We start from the raw sequence: 20,541 nt of genomic DNA on the forward strand, positions 1-20,541 counted from the left end.
GATAAAGTGACAGCATGCTGTTTCCCCTGAAGAGAGATCATAGCTCAGTCTCCTCTAAAGTAGAAAGTAGGGCTTGTTTCAGTGTTACTAAAGCCACTGGAAAGACGAGCTTCTTTCTTTCCAAGACTCACAAGGAAAGTGAGATCAAGCAAGTAGGAAATTAGCCCTGGCCGGTTTGCTCAGTGGTTAGAGCATTGGCCCTGGGAAGATTCTGCTCAAGGGCACGTACCTCGGTTGTGGTTTGTCCCTGGCCCTGGCTGGGGTCCTGCAGGAGGCAATCAGTGGATGTCTCGCTCACATTAATGTTTCTTCCTCTCTCTCTCCCTTCCTCCCACTCTACCTGGTGATAAATGAAAAAATATCCATGGATGAGGATAAAAAAGTAGAAAATTAAACATGAAGTTTTGTGAACAAATATTTTTTTTTCATCCCCTTGCTTTGTTTTCTATTTCCAGGTATAGAATAGGTTCTTGATTTGGGGTGAGATGCTCAATGCTAGGTCATTTAGAGTCTGTCCTCACAGTGTGTTAAAATTTGACTGGGAATTTGATTTGTGTTTAGAAGCTGAGAGCTCAGGGCCAGGGCTTGGCATCCCTTCCCTCACCTTCTAAAATGTACCCATTCACATGGGGTGCTTATCTTAGAACCCAAAAGAGGGCCACTGCACAACCTGCAAAAGGCAGTGAGGGATGTTTGCCCTTGGACCTTTTAGAGCAAATGTGTCACTGCTACACAGTCAGTATACCTTATTGATTGGAACCACAAAATTTTTGTAGTAAAATCAGAATTTGTGGTGTAAAACATTAAAGCTAAAGACCCCCCTCACCCCCCAAAGAGTCTGAAGATCAATATTGCTTTAAATACAACGAAGTACTGACATGGAAACATTTTGTTTTGTAATTCAGGCAAGAAAGATGGGGAGGGTGAATGAATTTTCGTTCACCTGAATAGCTTTTGCTACCAAGAAACGAAGGTACAATAAAGGAATAAAAATTTCCTGAGTATATGCTGTGGGCCAGTTACTCTCTCAAATGACTCAAATTAAGATGAGGGGCACTGGTGTTCGGAGAAATAGTGACTTGTCCAAATTCCTAGAGCTAATAATTGGCAGAGCTGAGGTATGAGCTCCAGATCTTCACTCCAAGTTCTATGCTTTCTTTTGTTTAAGCTGCGCTTTGTTTTTGTGGCCTTGGAATCACAGTGTTGTTCTCTGCTGGGAGCAAGGCAGCTGTATGGCTTGGGCGGCCAGTTCTCTAGGAAGATGGCAAGCTTTGTCCTCTCATTTCATAAACTTTCCATCTTGGTGGTTTGTAGCCATCACCAGAAAGGGTAAGTGCCAAATGGTGGCCCAAAGGCACACTGTTGCATATCAGCTAGAAAGTCAACATCCAGAAAATAGTGGATTCTTTCCTCTAATTTACATACTAAGTTAGGAGGGCAGGAGAACAGGGCCAGCAGTAAATCAATAGGCTGTTTTGAAGGGGGTGGGGATGGGGCAGCTCTGCAATCATAAGCTTTATGTGGGCCTAACTCCGGGGACAGTTTCCTGTTAGAGGGCTCATGGAAACCCCTATCTTGGCACAGGAGAGGCATCAGTTATATTCAAATGCACTCAAATTCCTAAATGCAGCTCCACACATCTCTCAAGTATCCTCTTATCCTATTTTTCCCACTTGTGACTCTGAACGTGAGGTCCTTGGTGCTTAGCAAGGGTCCCATTTCAAATCGAAATTGCCAAAGTTAGGCTGGCAGGCTAAGTTTATAATTTAATTAAACCCAGAGGTGCTTAGGAAAACTACAGTCCATGAGTGGAGTGTCTAAGAATTTGGGGAGGGGCATTCAGAGACGCTTGGAGTCCACCCAGGATTTTATAAAAGGCAGTATCAGGAGACAAAAGCAAGAATCAGGCTCAAGAACTAGGAGCGCTGCTACAATGCGCACTCCTTGGCCCTCCTCCAGACTTCATCAGAGCACGTGGGGTCAGGCTCCTCAGGTGACCCATACCACCAAATACCACGTCCTGATACGGGCAACCACCGTCGGCCAGTTGGTAAAGTTCAAGTTTGCAGAACAACAATAAAACAAGGACGACTTAACGATGTCGCTGTGAGCCTCTTGCAGGAGAGGAGAGTTTTTAAAAACCAGCTTCGGGCCGGCTGGTGTGGCAGTGGACTGAGCGCCTTCCCAAGGACTCGGCGCCCCGGTTTGATTCCGTCAGGGCACACGCAGGGCTGTGGGCTCCATCCCCAGTAGGGGGCGTGCAGGAGGCAGCCCGTCGGTGTTTCTCTTTTTCCAAAACAAAACCCAAAAAACTAGCTTTGGGAAGGCCCACTGGTTCACAAAGGATTCGGCAACCTCAGCGGGTCTGGAAGGCAGCTAATTCTGGAGGAGCAGGCAGAGTGGCAGGTGCAGGTGGGGACACGCCGTCCAGATCAGCACAGGAAGGAGGAGCGCGTTCAGACTCAGTGTACCTATTTCTTAGCACACCCCTAGCGAAGTGCTGCTAACGCGGGCGCCGAGGCCGGACTCCGGGGCGTCCTCACCTGCCTCGCCTGGGCCCGGACGCGCATGCCCGGGAAGCGCGCGGCTCCGCCCAGCCAGCACGTCAGAGCCGTCACTTAGCGACGCCTGTGGCCGACGACACCGTGCGCTGTCCGAGGACGCCTCCCCACCCTCTAAGCCAAGACACAGGCACAAGCCTTCCCAGCGACCGACCGCTGCTCGCCTCCCCCTCAGACGTCACCCTCAGGGAGATGGGCGGGGCGACGCCTCTGACTTCCGGGGGAAGTGACGTGCGCACGTAGCGGTGCGGCCTGCCGGCGGCTGTCCGGATTTGGGCTGGCATGTCGGTTCTGAGGAGCCTGGCGCCTTTCGTTCGCGGTGGAGGCAGCCTCTTCAGAGGCCTCCGCGCGCGGGCACCTGGAAGCGGAGTCCGTCAGTGAGTGTTGGCCGGGGGTGGGGGCTCTGCCTTTTTCTAACGGAAAGCACCAGCCTCGGGGACGTTCTCACCTTGACGCTGGGTGCCTGGGGCGGATCCCGGCCTGGCAGCGACCCCCACCCCGAGGCATGCTGGGACTTGTAGTCCGACTGTGCGCGCGGGGCGGTGCCTCCCCCTCCCCCTCCGCGACGCGGGGGCCTGAGGGAGCTGCTTACCGTGGGGAAGTGGGCGGCTGTACGCCTGCCAGATATTGAACTCTGGGTGGGAGGACACGTCCCTGCACCAGGGCGATCCTGCGCTCGGGAAATTCATAGTTGGCCGTGGACACAAGCTGAAGCTGGTCTGCAAGCAAGAGCAGAAGTTGGGGAAGGGTGGTCCAAGCCGAGGAAACCGCCGGTACTGTGTGTGTAATTTTTCTTCTTTATTGATTTTAGAAAGAGAGGAAGGGAGAGGGAGAGAGAGAGAGAAACATCGATGAGAGAGAACATCAACTGGCCGCCTCCTGCACGCCCCCCACTGGGGATCAGGCCCACAACCTGGGCGTGTGCCCCGACCGGGAATCCAGCCGGCGACCTCTTGGTGCAGGGGCCAGGGCTCAAGCGCTGGGCCACACTGGCGGGGCAGGTGTGTGGAGTGGCAGAGGGGAGGCTGGAGGCCTGAGGGCCCAGGGAGGGAACAGTAGAGGGCCCTGATGCCTGGCGGGAGAGTTTAAAACAGCAGACGGTACTTGAGCGCTTCCACCCTGTCGTGTGGTCAGATTAGGATTCCCCAGGCCGCAGGTTGAAGAATTAGTTCTCTAAGGCAGGGGACTGTAGGCGACCACCGGAGACAGGTGGGAGAGGACAGAGCCAAAAGGGGATGCTTCGGCAGTATCAGAATTTTTCTTTTCTTTTAAAAAATAGATTTATTTTATTATTTTTTTTTTATCCTCACCCGAGGACATTTTTCCATTCTTTGTTCAGATAGAGCAGGAGGGAGAGAGAGGAAGAGAGAGGGAGAAAAACATCGATGTGAAGGGACACATCAAGTGGCTGCCACCCGGGCCGGGGACAAACTGCAACCGAGGTACGTGCCCTTAGCAGGAACCGAACCCGGGTCTCTCTGTACCGCAGGCCGACGCTCCAACCCTTGAGCCAAACCGGCCAGGGCGAAAAAAATAGATTTATTTTTTTAGAGCAGTTTTAAGTTCAGGGCAAAATTGAGCAGGAGGTACAGAGAGTTGCCATATACCCACACATGCCTCACCTCCTCCATTGTCAACATTGCCCATCAGAGTGGTGCACTTGTAACAATGGGTGAATCTACGTTGACACAGCACTGCCGCCCAAAGTCCACATTTTACCTTAAGGTTCATTCTTGCAACACTAGAATTTAGGGGAGTGAGCACAAGAGTCACCTGGTGAGGTATGTAGCCCAAGACACCAACTGGAGAGCATAGCGCTGGAATGCCAAGGGAGGGCACACCTACCAAAACAGGCTGGTAGTGCCGAGAGATTCAGCAAGAGCAGGATGGAAAATAGTACCTTGGATTCTTCCAGGTGGTGTTGGAGGGTCCATAGACCATCATATACACTTTACCAAGAGGGAGTACAGGTTAGTGCCTGCCACATTAGCTGTATCACTTGGGACGTTTCTTGGTCTCATTGTGCCTCAGTTTTATAATCTATATAATGGGGATAATAACGTTAACTTCTGGAGAATCGAGTGAATTACAATTCTCTGAAGTGTTTTAGGACAGTTGCTTGTGCATGGTAAGTAGTATTTAACTGTTGTGAGGGAACTGAGACTCAGGGAAATTAAAGAAGTGACTTGCCTAAAGTCACATGTTTATTAAGGATATGGAGCTGGGGTGGGAAGAAGGAAAAGGCCTATGTGACCTGAGTAAAGACAGCAATGAAGAACTACCAAGGAGTAGCTCTTGACCCTGCACAGGGAGACTTTGGGGTGCTTCTCTTCACTGAGGTCTTGGTACTTCCATAACACACGCTGATTTCACAGTGTGAGTGATCATTAAGTGAGTAAATATTTGTGGAGCATCTTCTAGATTCCAGGATTCTTTCTAGGTGTTGGGGATAGAGCAGAATACAAGATAATGGAGCTACTGTTCTGGAGAGAGGACACAAGTAGGAAAGAAAGAACATGTTTAGGTACTATTAAGTGGCATGAAGATAATAAAGAGAAGGATTAATCTGGCGTGTCCAGCATAGGGGTGGATGGGTTGCGGTATGCAGGATGCTATAGGAATGCATGCTTGAGAGTTTTACTTGAACTAGGACCTGAGTGAGAAGTCAGCCTTGCAAGGATGCCAGAAAGAGCCTCTCACGCAGGCTCTGAGTGCTGCTGCTGGCCTGCAAGCCTGGGAGCTGGAGCAGGGTGAGCAGAGGGGAGAGTGGTAGAGGTGGGGTCAGACCAGCTGGGGGTCAGATTAGGGAGGGTTTTGTAGGTGACAAAGGCAAGTGGGATGACATACAGGTTTTTTTTTTAATCCTCACCCGACGACATTTTTGCATTTATCTTCAGATAGAGTGGGAGGGAGAGAGGGAGGAAGAGAGAGAAACACTGATGTGAGAGAGATGTAAGAGAGACACATCAGCTGGTTGCCACCCACACTCGCCCACACAACCCCAACCCGGGCCAGGGACAAACTGCAACCGAGGTACGTGCCCTTAGCGGGAACCGAACCTGGGACTCTGGTCCGCGGACCCATGCTCTTAACCACTGAGCCAAACCAGCCAGGGCCATATAGGTTTTCAAACCTCAAAGTAATATGATCTGGTTTATGTTTTAAAACGCAACATTCACAGAGAGTTATGGTGCATTTATGTGTTTAAACTTGAAAAATTCTGGTTTGGAATGCTCAGTTATTTCAAGTCATAGTTAAAACAACATGTCACTCTAGTAATAATGAAATGTGGAGAATGGGTTTGAACAATAATTCTCTAATCTTGTTTACTGAATTTAACTGATGGGCCCTTACAGCATCTAAAACCTATCAAAGAGAAAGCCTATTGTTACAATATTCTCTTTCCCATAAAGCAGTCTTTTAATAAAGATTGTAATAGACCAGAAGACATAATTTGCTTTTGAAACAGATGACTAGAATAGAACAAAATTAATTGGCTTATTTGTTTTTAACAGATAAGCTAGTGACTACTTACCACTATAGGTTCCTAGTCCCTTAACCGGACGGAACTCTTGGGGCCTGTTCCTCATTATCAACACATTCATATCTCTGATGCAAGATACATGAATATTCACTAAAGGAAAATCATCATTAGTCTCTTCTCATTTCAGTCCAGTTTTCACTGCTGACAAGTTTCAAGTGAGCTTATGAAAAATGAGTATTTTGAGGCACCGTGGAGCTCCATCATTCTGTGTTTTGTGGAGGAGATGAGAAATGTTAGCTTTACCTTTTGGATGTAACTCAGAGTTTTGGATGACTGAGTACTTTGCAGATGTAGAAGCTTCTTAACGTTCTCCTTTTGTCTCGTAGTGCTGGTGGCGGTGTGCACATCGAGCCCCGGTACAGACAGTTTCCCCAGCTCACCAGATCCCAGGTGATCCAGGCCGAGTTCTTCAGTGCAACCATGTGGTTCTGGATTCTCTGGCGCTTTTGGCACGACTCAGATGCTGTGCTGGTCAGTGCAGGAGAATAATTCTTTTTTGTGGGTGGGAGGATGGAAGAAATATTAATAGCTTAGGTAGTTTTTTTTTCCTGTGTCCAGTTGTGGTTTTGTTTTCCTCGGTTTTAGTTACCTGGGTCAATGTGATCTGAAAATATTACATGGAGAATTCCAGAAATAAATGATTTATAAGTTTTAAATTGTGCACCATTCTGAGTAGCATGATAAAATCTCAGTCCGTCCTGCTTTGTCCTGCCCAGGATGTGAAGTCCCTTTGTCCAGGGTCTCCACGCTGTATACATTGCCAGTTAGTAACGTAGCAGCCGTCTTGGTTATCAGATCGAGTCAGTTGTGGTATCACTGTGCTTGTGTTCAAATCATCCTTATCTTACTTGATAATGGACCCAAAGCACAAGGGTAGTGATGCTGGCAGTTCAGATCTGCCAGCTGTAAAGTGCTTGCTTGAAGGGGACAGGCATGTATGTATAGGGAAACACATTGCATGCTTAGGGTTGGTACTAGCCATGGTTTCAGGCATCCACTGGGGTCTTGGAACATATCCCCCGTGGGTAAGGGAGGACTGCTGTATGTCCCTTCACTGTCCTGTCCTGTGTGTATGCAGTAGTCTTGTTAATGAAACATCTCTCTCTCCTTTTCTTCTAATGGGTACACACATAGGTAGTACATGTCCTATGTTTTGTGTTAGTTTGCCATATTTGGAGGGAGATTAGAAACTAATTTTTTCACCTTCTGAACTAGGGGTTCATCAGTAGGTTAAGGTTGACACTTAAATTCTGTAAATGATTAATGTTATCTAGTCTGTCTGGAGGCCCAAGGCAGCCAAACTGGTATGGGATAGAGGTGGGCTTGTTTGTTTTGATGAGGGTAGTTAGTTACTGGTGACATTCTCAGCATGTTATTAGCTTCAAGTGAGCTTTTGTTGCATTTGCACTGACTCTGTTCTCTAGGAAATGACACCTTTAAGCCACTGAAATCTGTGCTTGTTGATCCACAATACTTTGAATTGTAGTCAATTTGGTGAAAAAATGTTCAGCAGTGTACACGTTGCAGAAGCATCAGGTTGATAATACCCCTTTTCTCCTAGAACTCCTCTGTGCTATTGCCCAGTAGGAGCCACCTAGTGTCTCTGCACTGGCAGCACGTGGACACCTGTTTCACTGTAGGTCAGCTCTCAGGAGGATATGTAGCTATTTGGCAAGAGACGGTGGTGCAGCCAGATGCCCCCAGATTAGGACCGAAGATGGCCGAGTCCCCCTGAGGCTCCCAGGTCTCCCAGCAGGAATGACAGGACAGTTTGAGACATTCATTGTGTTTTGCCAGGGCTTCAAGACACTGTTAAGATGTGGGGTATCTTTGAAATCTGTTGCCTCCATTCTCGCTGTCTTCCATCACAAACACATACTCATGTCCTGCCTGGTAGCTTCAAAATAGGCAGGCTTTTCAAACTCAGGCCACAGCATGTAGTGAACAGAATGAAGAACAGTGGGACCGTTGAGTAAAGTAGTGGAATTTGTACCTGTGGCATGTCAAGGGCTCTGTATGTTACAGCCTTATCACGTTTTTCCTTTCAAGATTTCTTTTTAAACATAATTGTCTGTAGATTATTGACTTTTTCTTTTTAATGATGTCACCAGGGTCACTTTCCATATCCAGATCCTTCCCAGTGGACAGATGAAGAATTAGGTATCCTTCCAGATGATGAAGACTGAAAGTGTGGACTCAACTCTTTACCGGTGAGTATGCCCCAAATTTCTTTTTTTTTTTTTTTTTGGTTAATCCTCACCCGAGGATATTTTTCCATTGATCTTTTTAGATAGAGTGGAGGGAGGGAGGGAGAGAGAAACATTGATGTGAGAGACACACATCAGTTGGTTGCTTCCTGCACTAACCTGCAAGACTGCGACCCTTCAGTCCGAGGGCCAACTCCCTAACCACCAAGCCAAACTGGCCAGGGCCAAATTTATATTTTTTGAAAGTTATATTTACTTTTTGTCACAAACATGTTTTGACTTTGTACCTATGATGGTCTCAAAGAAAGATGCACATTCTAACAGTACGAAGAACAATGAACTGTATCGTGTCTAATTTCTTCTTTTTTTAAAACAGGTTTTTATTGATTTGAGAGAGAGAGGAAGGGAAAGAGAGAGAGAAACATCAGTGTGAGAGAACCATTGATCAGATGCCTCTTGCATGCTCCCTACTGGGGTTCGAGCCCACAACTCGGGCATGTGGCCCTGGCTGGGAATCAAACTGGCTACCTCTCAGTACGTGGGATGATGCCCAACCCATTCAGCCACACCGACCAGGGCTTGTGTGTCTAATTTCTGAATTTAGTATTTTAACATTTGTTGCTACCATCCTGCCCAGTGTGGTCTCATCTTTTTCATTGTATATCTAAATATTTTTTTAAAATATTTTTTCTTTATTGATTTTTAGAGAGAGAGGAAGTGAGAGGGAGAGAGAGATAGAAACATCGATGAGAGAGAACATCGATTGGCCGCCTCCTGCATGCCCCCCACTGGGGATCAGGCCCACAACCTCGTCATGTGCCCTGACTGGAAATCGAACCAGCGACCACCTGGTGCATGGGTTGCGCTCAACCAGTGAGCCACACCAGCTGGGCTTCATTGTATATTTTTTTGAAGTTCTTTTCTCCCTAAGTTGATGTTACAATTTAGAGACCCATTTGTCCATCAAAGGCTTTTAAGTAACTACACAGGGGTTACCGGGGTGGACGAGACAGATGGGAGCTTACAGTGTATATCTGTAGTTGCAAAAGTACTGCGGTATGTTACGATATGGATTTGCATGGAAATTAACTTTTAAACAGTAACAGGTTATGACCCTTTCATTTTCCAGATCAGGAAGTCAGTTTTCCTTCTTTCAAAAGGAAGATACTAGGAAGCGTGCCTTTCCCTACAACCCCTCAAGGGTTAAGACATTCTCATTTAACATGTTTTTTTTTAATCTTCACCCGAGGACACTTTTTTTTCATTTTTTGTTCAGATAGAGCAGAAGGGAGAGAGAGAGAGAAACATCGACGTGAAAGGGACACATTGAGTGGCTGCCACCCGCACTACCCAACCAGGGCCGGGAACAAACTGCAACCGAGGTACATGCCCTTAGCGGGAACTGAACCCGGGTCTCCCTAGACTGCAGGCTGACGCTCTAACTGCTGAGCCAAACCGGCCGGGGCTTATTTAACATGTTTTTAAATGAATCATTGCCCAGTTTAATTGCCATCATTCAGAATGCCTTGGAAATTGTTTTAAAGGATAAGAAGCATTAAATGATAATTGAGTGTTCCCATTAAATTGTATTATTTATATTGCCTTTATAATTTTAATTAGAAGTAGCTTATTGGCATGAAAATTATAGCAGTTTTTGGATACATAGGGAGGAGGGGGATAGGAAACATGTCACCAAAGGTCAGGCAGTTAGGCTGTTTTACAGCCTGTATGTCTCTGGGATTGTTAGGGACAGTGAGAGGTCCCAGTCCTTCCCAGGCCTCCTGCTTCCCCTGTTAATGTGTCTGCCAGCACTAACCTCTTCCTGTCCTCTTACAGATTTCCAAGTGTTCCCATACACTGTCACTGACATTTTGTTTTGATAGCTAGGCTGTTACAAGCCCTTTGAGAGAGGAAGGTGATTTTGCTTCCCTCCTCTATAAGGCTACTCATATGTTTGGTGCTCAGTGGATACTTGAATGAACAGAATTATGGATTGGAATTACTGAAAATAAAAGTACCTAAAGCTTTCTACTTTTGTTTTTCTGCAGGAGCCAGGTGAGAATTTCAAGAAATTATGGACTTCATATTGTATATTGAAGTTACAAATTAAAATGTTTTGATCACGAATGAGGAACTGAGTTATGGATGTTTCTGATGACAACCACCCTCTATGGATTATTTCCTGTGCCAGCTTCTTGCAGGCCCTTTCAGTGGATCCTCTTGGGACCCCATGGTGCAGGGAGCCATTAGCTCCATTTATCAGTGAGGGCGTCGAGGCTCAGGCTCAGGGATGAAGTAACTTGCTTAGGGTCACTCACTGATGGGTAGGGACATCAGGTCTGACCCGCACTGTACAGTGTTATACTGCCTGCCTCCTTTGCTCATGTCTTCGTCATATATATGTTGACAGTTAATGTGAAAACTTGCTATTTCTCTGTTGCTGGTATGTACTTGCCCTGAGTGTACAGAGCGTAGAGGTCAGGGCAGTCCATTTATTGTTTGTGTATCTCTTGTGGGCTGGGCACTGTGTTCAGTGGAACTTGTAGGAAATAACTAGGAATTCTTAGGGCTGGAGGAATGGGAGTCAAGGGTGAAATGGATATTTTACTTTTTCTAAAATTTGTCTCAAAGTACTTTCCAACTGTCTGTAGCATCAGAGTTCTGAGAGTAGTTAGGGCAGTGTTTTCCTCTAGCCACAGACAAGAATCTACAGTATAGAGTGGCTCAGTGACTTGCCTAGAAGCATAACTATTCATATTTTAATTTAGGTTTCTGACCATCTAGGCACTGGGAATACAATGCTAAACAGGACAGATAAGATTCCATTCATAGGCAGCTTATTTTAGGGAGGAAGGACAGACAAGAAGTAATTTTCACTAAGCACTGTGAAGGAAATAACGTTGGGTGATGTGCTAAACACGGGCGGTATTTTGGGTGAGCAGGGAGAGCATGTGCTGAGATCTGAACTGAAGGAGGAACCAGCTGTGTGAAGGTCTGGGTAGAGCTGTAGGGACACGGAACAGCAAGAACCAAAGTCTAGTTGAACCAATGTCAGCATGTTTAAGGAACAGAAAAGGTCCAGCGGCGTTCTGGCCGGTGAGGAGAGGTTGGGGTAGGCGAGGCTGCTAGTTCGTGGTTGCAGGTTTAGGTTTGTGTGCAATGCAGTGAGCAGCTTTGGTAGGCCCTGAGCAGGGGTGGGTGGGGATGTGATTTGATAAGCGTTCCTAGTCCTCAGATTTGCGCTCCCTCTTCAGTCCTCAGTTAGTTGTCAGTGGGCATAATGACAGTCAAAGCTGAAGCACGTGGCAGTTTCACCCTCCCTCATGGCCAGCTCCAGCAAGCTGGCGACATTCCTCTTGCTTTTGTGTTTATGCACCTGTGAAAGAGTGAGCTGTCTGAGCTGATAAATATTTAGTCTAAAAGACCATCAGATCGCTGTACTTATTAGTTCTCATTTTTGTTGTCCCTTGCCCCACCATATCAACAGTTTTTGGGAAAGAATACAATTTATAACAGTTAACTCGAGTAGGATAATGCCATTTGTTCTTTTCTTTAGAAACCAATAAAAATTGCTTGACTTGAAGTCAAAGATAACTTAAAAACCAGTCTTCTCAACTCAGCCAGTGTGGCTTCCACATGCTGGATCCTTTTTTCCATAACTGGGCCGGGAAACCAGTTTGAGCTGATGCAGAAATTGTCCTCAGCCTTCTCTCAAAGGAACATGCCTCCATCCTGCTATTACAGCTTATGGGAAAATACTTAAGTGGAGAGGGTCCCAAAGAGGTGCTTACTATATTTGATGGATGGCTATATATATATAGTTAAATAATAGTGAAAACTATGGGCCAGGCACTGTGGTCAGCACTTTACATGTGTTAGTTTATTAAATCCTTACATTCTTCCCATTTTTTTTAATTTATCTTTATTGTTGGATGTAAAATATATTGCAGATGTTCCACATTTTTCCCCCATTGACCCCGTCCTCCCCACTCCCGCCCCCCTCCCACCTTTCCCCACACTATTGTCTTTGTCCATTGGTTATGCATATAAGTTCTTTGGTTTATTTCTCCCCCCCCCCAACCCCTTTCCCTTTGAGGTTTGTCAGTCTAGCAATGAGTTTGTACTTCTTAATCCCTTCCCCTTTTTCACCCATTCCCCCAACCCCCCTCCCAACTGGCAACCAACAAATGTTCTCTGTATCTATGTTCTACCTGTTCATTTTGTTTGTAGATTCCATTGTTGATAGATATGTATTCATTGCCATTTTGTTTGTTCATACATTTTATCTTTTTCTTCAAAAAGACCCTTCATCATTGCATATAATAACGGTTTGGTGGTGATGAACTCCTCTAACTTTTTGTCTGGGAAAGTTTTTATATGTTCATCGATTCTAAATGACAGCTTTGCAGGATAGAGTAATCTTGGTTGTAGGTTCTTGCTTTTCATCACTCTGAATATTTCTTGCCACTCCCTTCTGGCCTGCAAAGTTTCTTTTGAGAAATCAGCTGACAGCCTTATGGGAACTCCCTTGTAGGTAACTAGCTGCCTTTCTCTTGCTGCTTTTAAGATTCTCTCTTTGCCTTGAACCTTTTGCATTTTGATGGTGTATCTTGGTGTGGGCCTCTTGGGGTTCATCTTGTTTGGGACTCTCTGTGCTTCCTGGACTTGTATGTCTGTTTCCTTCACCAAGTTAGGAAAGTTTTCTGCCATTATTGCTTCAAACAGGTTTTCGATTTCTTGTTCTCGCTCTTCTCCTTCTGGCACCCCCAAGATGCGAATCTTGGCACGCTTGAAGTTGTCCCAGAGGCTCCTTACACTATCCTCATTTTTTTAAATTCTTTTTTCTTTTTGCTGTTCTGATTGGGCGTTTTTTGCTTCCTTATATTCCAAATCGATGGTTTGCTCCTTGGATTTACGTACTCTATTATTGAATCTGTTTAAATTATTCTTTATTTCAGTTAATGCCTCCTTCAATTCTAACTGTGTATCTATGATTTCTGACTGGTCCTTTTTTATGCTCTTGAGGCCCTGACTAAGTTCACTGAGGTTCTCACTAAGTTCATTGAGCATCCTTATAAGCAGTATTTTGAACTCCGCATCTGTTAGGTTGCTTATCTCCATTTTGCTTAGTTCTTTTCTTGGGGTTTTGTTCTGTTCTTTCATTTGGGACCTGTTTCTTTGTCTCCTCATTTTGGCTGCCTCCCTGTGTTTGTTTCTGTGTATTACTTAACGAGAGGTATGGGGCTCACTGAGACCAGGTGCTGCTCGTTTGAAAGAATTTAGGAAAAACCTGAAGCAGGACCCAAGACAGGCCAATCCTATGGTTAAGCAAGTGGCAACAGCTTGGGTGGGCTTGAAAGTTGGGTGGGGTGGGGCGGGGCCTCAGGGAGTTAGCAGGGCGGGGCTACCAGTGTGAGCCAGGTTGCTGGAGTCCCAGATGTGGCAGCTGTCTGCTGCCCCCGGGAAGGGCTCACCAAAGGAACAAAGGCCTCTGAAAGCACGTTTGTCCCGGAGAAAGCCCCCTCTCCAGCCCTCGCTCCAGTGCCAAACAGCTCAGTTCTTCCCTGTATGACTCTGGTGCCCCTCGAGCTGCCTCCCCTCCAAGCTTAGAGGGAGTGAGTCCGATAAGTCCCTGCGCGGGCCCTTTAAGGAGCTGCCTGGTGCTCCAGCCGCCTCAGCCTCCCTGAGCCTCAGTTCCCACTGGTTTTTCCAGCCAGAAGTGATGGGGATTCTCTTCCTGGCACTGGAACCCTGAGCGGGGCACCTGGTGTGGGACAGGGACCCCTCAGTCCTCAGGAAGGACCTTCCCAGCCGAGGTGTCCTGATTTTTATCCGCCACACTTGGGTGTGGGTCGCACCGCCACCCCTCGCGCCTCCGCCCCTCCTACCAGTCTGGATGTGGCTGCTGATTTAATTCCGTAGTTGTAGGACTTCCATTCAGCTGGATTTCAGGCGGTTTTGAATGATGGTTGTTCTGTAGTTTAGTTGTAACTTTGATGTGGTTGTGGGAGGATGCGATACCACGTTTACCTATGCCGCCATTTTGACCGGAAGTCCACATTCTTCCCATTTTATAAATGAGGACGCTGAGCTACAGGTGGATTAGGTAACTTGCCCAAGCTCATACAGCTAGTTAGAGCTGAGGTTCAAATCCTGGTTGGCTGGATCTAGGCTAAGCCAGCTTACCTCAGTTAATACAGCATTGTGTAAATCTTCATGACCTATTCCAAGAAATAATTGTACACTGTGGTCTGAAATCCAAAAGTTTTATGAAACAGTACTGATGTTTTCTATTGTACATTAAAAAATGATGGTTGAGAGACTGATTTTACTGCTCACTAATGGGTCTCAATCTGCAGCTTGAAAAAAACTTAACTCAGGCATTGCAGTCAGCGTATGGACGGACTCACAACTCTACCATTTATTAGCTGTGAGTTTGGGCAGATTACTTATTTGATCTATGCCTCAATTTCTTCATTTGTACATGGATTAACTAGATCAGTGGGTTAGGCCTTAGAATCATGTCTGGCATGAAGGAAATACTCTCTAAATGGAAGTAACTTGTTTCTAGGTCTAAGCTAAATTCACAGTGACTCCTGAATCCCAGTTTGATTTTTATAGAAAAGCTTCCATGTAGAGACTTGGCTGTAACCAGACATCCCAGCAGATTCAGGGCTACTCCTTCCCTCCACCTAAAACAAGACAGACATTTAGGATGCCTCCCTTCTTGATGAGGTGCTAAAGGTACAACGTTTTAGGGTGTGGCTGGTAGGTGGAGAGATGTACCTTCATAAATGGAAAAGTAAGTGGTGAAGGAATTATCAGTGGCAACAGAGAAAATCAAGTGTCAAATTTTAATACAAATTTGTAAGTTTCCTGTGGAGTTTTGAGTGTAAAGAACACAATGGGTTATCTAGTCAAGGTAGAGACGGGAGGTATTGTATAAGGAACACCTGTTGTGTGCACATTTCAGGAAGGTACAGAAGTCACCTTGGTTCTACTTGCCACTAGAAATATTCTGTAGAAGAGGTTACTCTGGTTGTGTGCTGCCACCCTCTCATCAGGAGTGTCATCAGAACAACTGCAGTAGGGGGAGCGGGAGCTGCTTCACCTGCTGTTGATCTGCCTCAGCAGTTGGGCCTTTGCCTTTTGTCACCTGCACAAGCAGCATCTTGCCTGATTAGTGAAGACAGCAGGGGCAAGCGGAGTATGCCTTGTACAACATTCATTTCTAGCCACAAAATCACGAAATCAATACCCATTTCTTAACACATTTCATTATAGGGATCACAACCACAACAGAATGATACAAAACAGAGTACTGATCTTGGAAACAAAAATCCCGACTTCTGAGTCTTGACTAGGTGAGCCTAGGCAAGTCATCCTTGGGCTTGCTTCCATACTCAGGAACTGAGAAGACTTGGACCAGATTATCTTCTTTTAAATCCTCACCTGAGGACATTTTTTTCCATTTATCTTCAGAGAGAGTGGGAAGGAGACAGGGAGGGAGGGAGGGAGGGAGGGGAACATTGACGTGAGAGACATTGACTGGTTGCCTCCCACATGAACCCCGACCTGGACTGGGGACCACACCACAGCCGAGGTACGTGCCCTTGACTGGAATTGAACCCGAGACTCTGGTCCATAGGCCGATGCGCCAGACGCTGAGCCAAACTGGCCAGGGCTGGACCAGATTGTCTTTAAGAGCTCTTTATGCTCTAATAATTCTATGCATCTAGAACCATCTGACCAACAGTAGGTCCAGTTACCACAGCTTCTGATAAAATTTGAGAAAAGCTAGTGTGGTAGGGTTCTTTATAATAGGACTTTATTACAATAATGAAAGTATGCACAATTCTGGGCCAACTTTAAAGAAAAACCTCTTAGGGAATAACACATTCTTTAAAAATAAGGCCATAATTGTAATCATATATGATTATTTAGAAAATGAGTTTCTAAGATGCTTATATTACAGAATTACTTCTTTCAGATTAGAAAACTGCAGTTCAGAGAAAATACTTAAGTCTGGGCAGCGTTTTATTACTTGGAGGGGCTTGAGGACCAGAAACCAGATTCCTCAAATATGTGCCACCTTGAAGACTTCTGTTCCTTCATATTCTCAAATGTAGTGTTTCCAGGTGAAGTTTCAAAATTGTTTACGAAACTTTGCTCAATAATTTGACAGTTTGAAGATACTCTAGGTATCTTTCAAACTTCAGGTATTGAAATCAAATGCACAAAATCAACTCTTTGGGGTTAGCCAGCATTAAAAAAAAAAATAATTAAAAAACATGAGTGTGCACTTATAAACAAACACACATGCACACTCACACATTGTGTGTGTTCATTCTGTGTTCCCAAAGAAAATGTATTATTGTAAGTTGGGCCAAAAAGTTTGAAAGCTCCAGGCAGACTCCTAAATGAATCCATTACACCATGCGCTTCAACTGAGCCCTTGGAGGGGAAGTACTGATGGTCATCACTGTAACAGTGTGGCCAGCATCCATCTTTACAAATGACTTTAAAACCATTTCTTGCTTGGCCGTTGTGGCTCAGTGGATTGAACATCATCACATGGACTGAGCGGTCCCAGTTTGATTCCCCATCAGGGCACGTGCCCAGGTTGCAGGCTCCATCCCCAGTAGGGGGCGTGCAGGAGGCAGCAGATGGATGTTTCTCGCATTGTTGTTTCCATCTCTCCCTCTCAAAAAAAAAAAACATTTTAAGAAAATGTTAAAAAAACAAAACTATTGTTTCTATAAGTGACTTCTACCCCCCAGTAGTAATCCACTGCCTGGAAGAACTGTCTCTTAGACTGCTAGTGTCAGAGAAATAATGGTGATGAAGGCTTCTCATGCAGTCGATCTTTATTATAGCATATTCGCATATTCACATCAAGTACATAGAACTTTTTTGCCTTTTATATAATACAGAATTTTTAAATAACTTTACACAGAAATAAATTTCTTCAATCTGAATTTCAGCTATCTTTTTTTATTTAATTCTTCATGCTTTCTATTCAAACTGAACAATATTTTCCATTGTACAAATTTACATGAGAAAAATTCCAAAGTACAAATGAAGGGACCTGAGCAGGAAAGAGAACCAACGTATCAAGAAGTGGGTTTGGGGAAGGGAAAAAAAAGATTCAAGCAAACACAGGATTAAGGGACAAGAGGGAGACATCATCTGTTTGACTGAAAATAAATGTCTTTTTTATGAATTGAAAAATAAGTTTTAAAAATAGTTACTCCATAATTTTTGCAAAGCAGGTATAGAGAGGTCTGTGGACAATTAAAAAGTCCCCATCTTTTCACTGGGCACACCCCAGATTCCATGAGAACCTTTTCAATGCTCGAGTGAACTGAAGTGAACTAAACCCGCACCTTTGGCAGCGAGAGAGAGGAATGTGCACCGCCGTAAGTCTGGAGTGGTAAGCCTGGAGCCACTAATTCACCTCAGTTAAACATGAAGGATTTCCCTTTCCTCTCCCTTAGAGAACTGTCCTCAAACCAAGAGGGTAAATGAAAAGGGGGTGATGTCCTTTCTCTTGGTCTAAACCAAAGAGCAATCATAACTACTGTATAGACTTCAAAGGAGCATGATCGTGAATGGTCAAATTCAATCCCCTTGTCAGTTGTACGCTCCTTTTTAGAAGTAGAAATTGCTGAGTGAGGAAAGGGCCAGAGTGTACAACCAAGAACAGAGATTATCACAAAACTATGTCACTGTGACAGTCCTTCCAATCAGACGACATCATGAAGGCCAAACCGAAGACGACAGCGTGTAGCATGGCCAAAGGAAACACTGAGGATCTGATGAATGTGTTTTCAAATGGGGGAGGGAAAAGGGTACAGCGAACATACACGCACCCTGTATGTAAACTAATGTAACATGAGGATAAATAAGACATAAAGGTTAGCCACTAATGTTGGTAATTAACACGAGTAAAAAGGCATTATGTTTTCATAGCTGGTTTTAATCAGCTATGTCTGGAACATAACACAAATGTATAAGGAAGGAATGATTCTTTTAAAAAACCGTTCACAGCTTAGAATAAAAAGCACACTTATTGCACTCTTACATTTTATTTCAGATAACTGTGGTTTATTTCCCACCCTCACACCAGTTTTCCCTACCCTCAGACTTACTCCCACACCCTCCCCCATCTTATTTGGTCCATTTTCTCGATATTTGTGCCTAGTCTGTGAGCTTTGTTGCTTATGCTAGTATGAAGTTTCCTCCTATGTTCACTCCTACTCCACCAACACACACATGGGTTTAAAACGCTTATTACACAAATGCAACACAGTGGTTTTCAAAAGAAAACTAGTACTAAGCAACTTACTCATAATCCCCACCTGCACTTTTGTAACCGGAACCCTTCCTCTGCCCCATCTCCTAAGTGAAACTCAGGCCCGACTCCCTGCACAGACACTGTGACGAGAACCAGCCGCTCATGGGTGCTGGACAACCTGCCAGCCTGCAGGACACAGATGGTTTGCACAAATCCGTTTTCATTTTTTGATACTAACAATAATAAATATATTTCAGTTCTCTGTTTTTAAAGAATATTTCAATCCATAGAATTCTTTAAAAAAATGCATCGCAGAAAGAACATACACTGGCTGTGTCCTCATGCACAACTGGTTATACCACTGTAATTAGTCAAAAGAGCTAAATAAAAATTTTAATAAAACTAATTTAATAATAAGACTAAATTAACAGTTGAAGTTGTGATGCTGAAATAAAAGATCTACTTAAACAAATGTTTTGAGGTGGGGACTGAGTGTCCCTATGCATTTAAAAATAAAGCACTGTTAATTTAAGATTTTAGGACTTAAATTTTTGTCCTCTTCTACCTTAAAAATACCTGATAGAAACTGTTAATTACCCTTCCTACAACTGAACATTTAGGATTGAATTTCAATATAAATGCCTTTGCCCAAACGGAAGTAAAAATAAGTTATCTGAAAACAACAAAACAAGCTTAGTGTACAATATAACCAAAATCTTACCAGCATTTTTAGTTTTACCAGAGCGAGCAACATGGAACATGAACACACTGGCCACTCCCTTCTCCACTGGCCAGTACACAAACCAGGCAGCGATGCTACTGTACTGTCCAGATGCTCAACGACCTATGGCATTAGTAACACACCTGAGCGCGGCATCTGGAGAACTGGCTGTACAGTACACTGCCTTTCCTGGGCGTGGTGAGGAATGGATACAGGAAGCATACCATGGAGTGTGTCCTGTGCACACTCACGGCCAGGTCGTTAAGTATTCCAATGCCTCCTCATAAAGGAGCTCCCAGACCCCTCTCCCCCCGACAGTGCTCCAAACAGTACTAACAGCACAGTCCTGCTTAATTTGCCAACCAGTCCTGGAAGGCAAATTTCTATTTCAAACTCTGAAAAACCAGTGTCTAGGTTGGCAGCAGTACTCTGGAAACTGGTAAAATCTAATTCTGCCCCATATTTTAATTTCCTTACCCCTTCTCACTAAGTTAACATATATGACTGCTGCCCAGCATACAGTACTTCAACCTTGAACTACAACAATTTCTTAAAATGTCTGTCAAATATTTCTTTTATATAAAAGTTCCATGCTTTGAAGAACCTATGGGAGTAGAAAAAGTTTCTCTAGAAATGTCACTGAACTATAATTTCAACCTATTTGCTCTATGTGATAAATATATCTGACTATACTAGGGATTATGTGCTTTAAAAAAATAATTTTGTTCACTGGAAATTTACGTGTGTTTTTTCATTTTTTAAATGTGATTTTGGCTATAAACTCTTTAGTGCATTTATCTTTGCAGTCTAAATTGCACTCTAAAAAATATTAACACAGCTGAGTTAGACCAGAGTGGCTGCTCTCTTCACAAATCACTGATTTCTGCTAAAATCTTAGCTTTTTATTGCATCATGAAGGCACAGTAAGATCATTTGGCAAATTGTCAAGGTATTATTCTAGAGCCTCACTTACACCATTTCAGTGTATGATCTATAAGCTATTTCCTGTTCATACTCAGTAAACCTTCCATGTCTGGCTATGTGTTTTTAAAAATAGCCTAATGGTTGGAAATCTGCTGGTCTCAAGATGCTGCTACTCTGAAAGCACTAACATTGCCACCTTGGACAAAGAGAATCTTGCAAAGTGGGTAAGCATTCTCTACCCTCTGAGCTGGGCAGTCTATCGGAGTATCTGTGCATGTGACAAAGCT

At 44.6% G+C, this 20,541-nt stretch overlaps 1 protein-coding gene across 1 annotated transcript; it reads left to right on the plus strand.

Moving 5' to 3' along the window:
• The first annotated feature begins 2,786 nt into the window (after positions 1 to 2,786).
• On the plus strand, positions 2,787 to 10,443 carry NDUFB2 (NADH:ubiquinone oxidoreductase subunit B2). The gene is made up of 4 exons (XM_036246988.1): positions 2,787 to 2,938; positions 6,432 to 6,576; positions 8,217 to 8,315; positions 10,361 to 10,443. The coding sequence occupies exons 1-3, from the start codon at positions 2,844 to 2,846 to the stop codon at positions 8,289 to 8,291; spliced, it is 315 nt and encodes a 104-aa protein (XP_036102881.1). The 5' UTR covers positions 2,787 to 2,843; the 3' UTR covers positions 8,292 to 8,315; positions 10,361 to 10,443.
• The last annotated feature ends 10,098 nt before the right edge of the window (positions 10,444 to 20,541 follow it).

This window comes from Molossus molossus, unplaced genomic scaffold (genome assembly GCF_014108415.1).
Source record: "Molossus molossus isolate mMolMol1 unplaced genomic scaffold, mMolMol1.p scaffold_m16_p_7, whole genome shotgun sequence".
In the NCBI taxonomy this organism is placed as follows: Eukaryota; Metazoa; Chordata; class Mammalia; order Chiroptera; family Molossidae; genus Molossus; species Molossus molossus.

Excerpts from the sequence above, each read along its gene's own strand:
- NDUFB2 (XM_036246988.1), top strand. The coding sequence starts at position 2,844 with ATGTCGGTTCTGAGGAGCCTGGCGCCTTTCGTTCGCGGTGGAGGCAGC. Across the intron at positions 2,939-6,431 it reads CCTGGAAGCGGAGTCCGTCA|TGCTGGTGGCGGTGTGCACA; the intron begins GTGAGTGTTGGC and ends TTTGTCTCGTAG. Across the intron at positions 6,577-8,216 it reads ACGACTCAGATGCTGTGCTG|GGTCACTTTCCATATCCAGA; the intron begins GTCAGTGCAGGA and ends TGATGTCACCAG.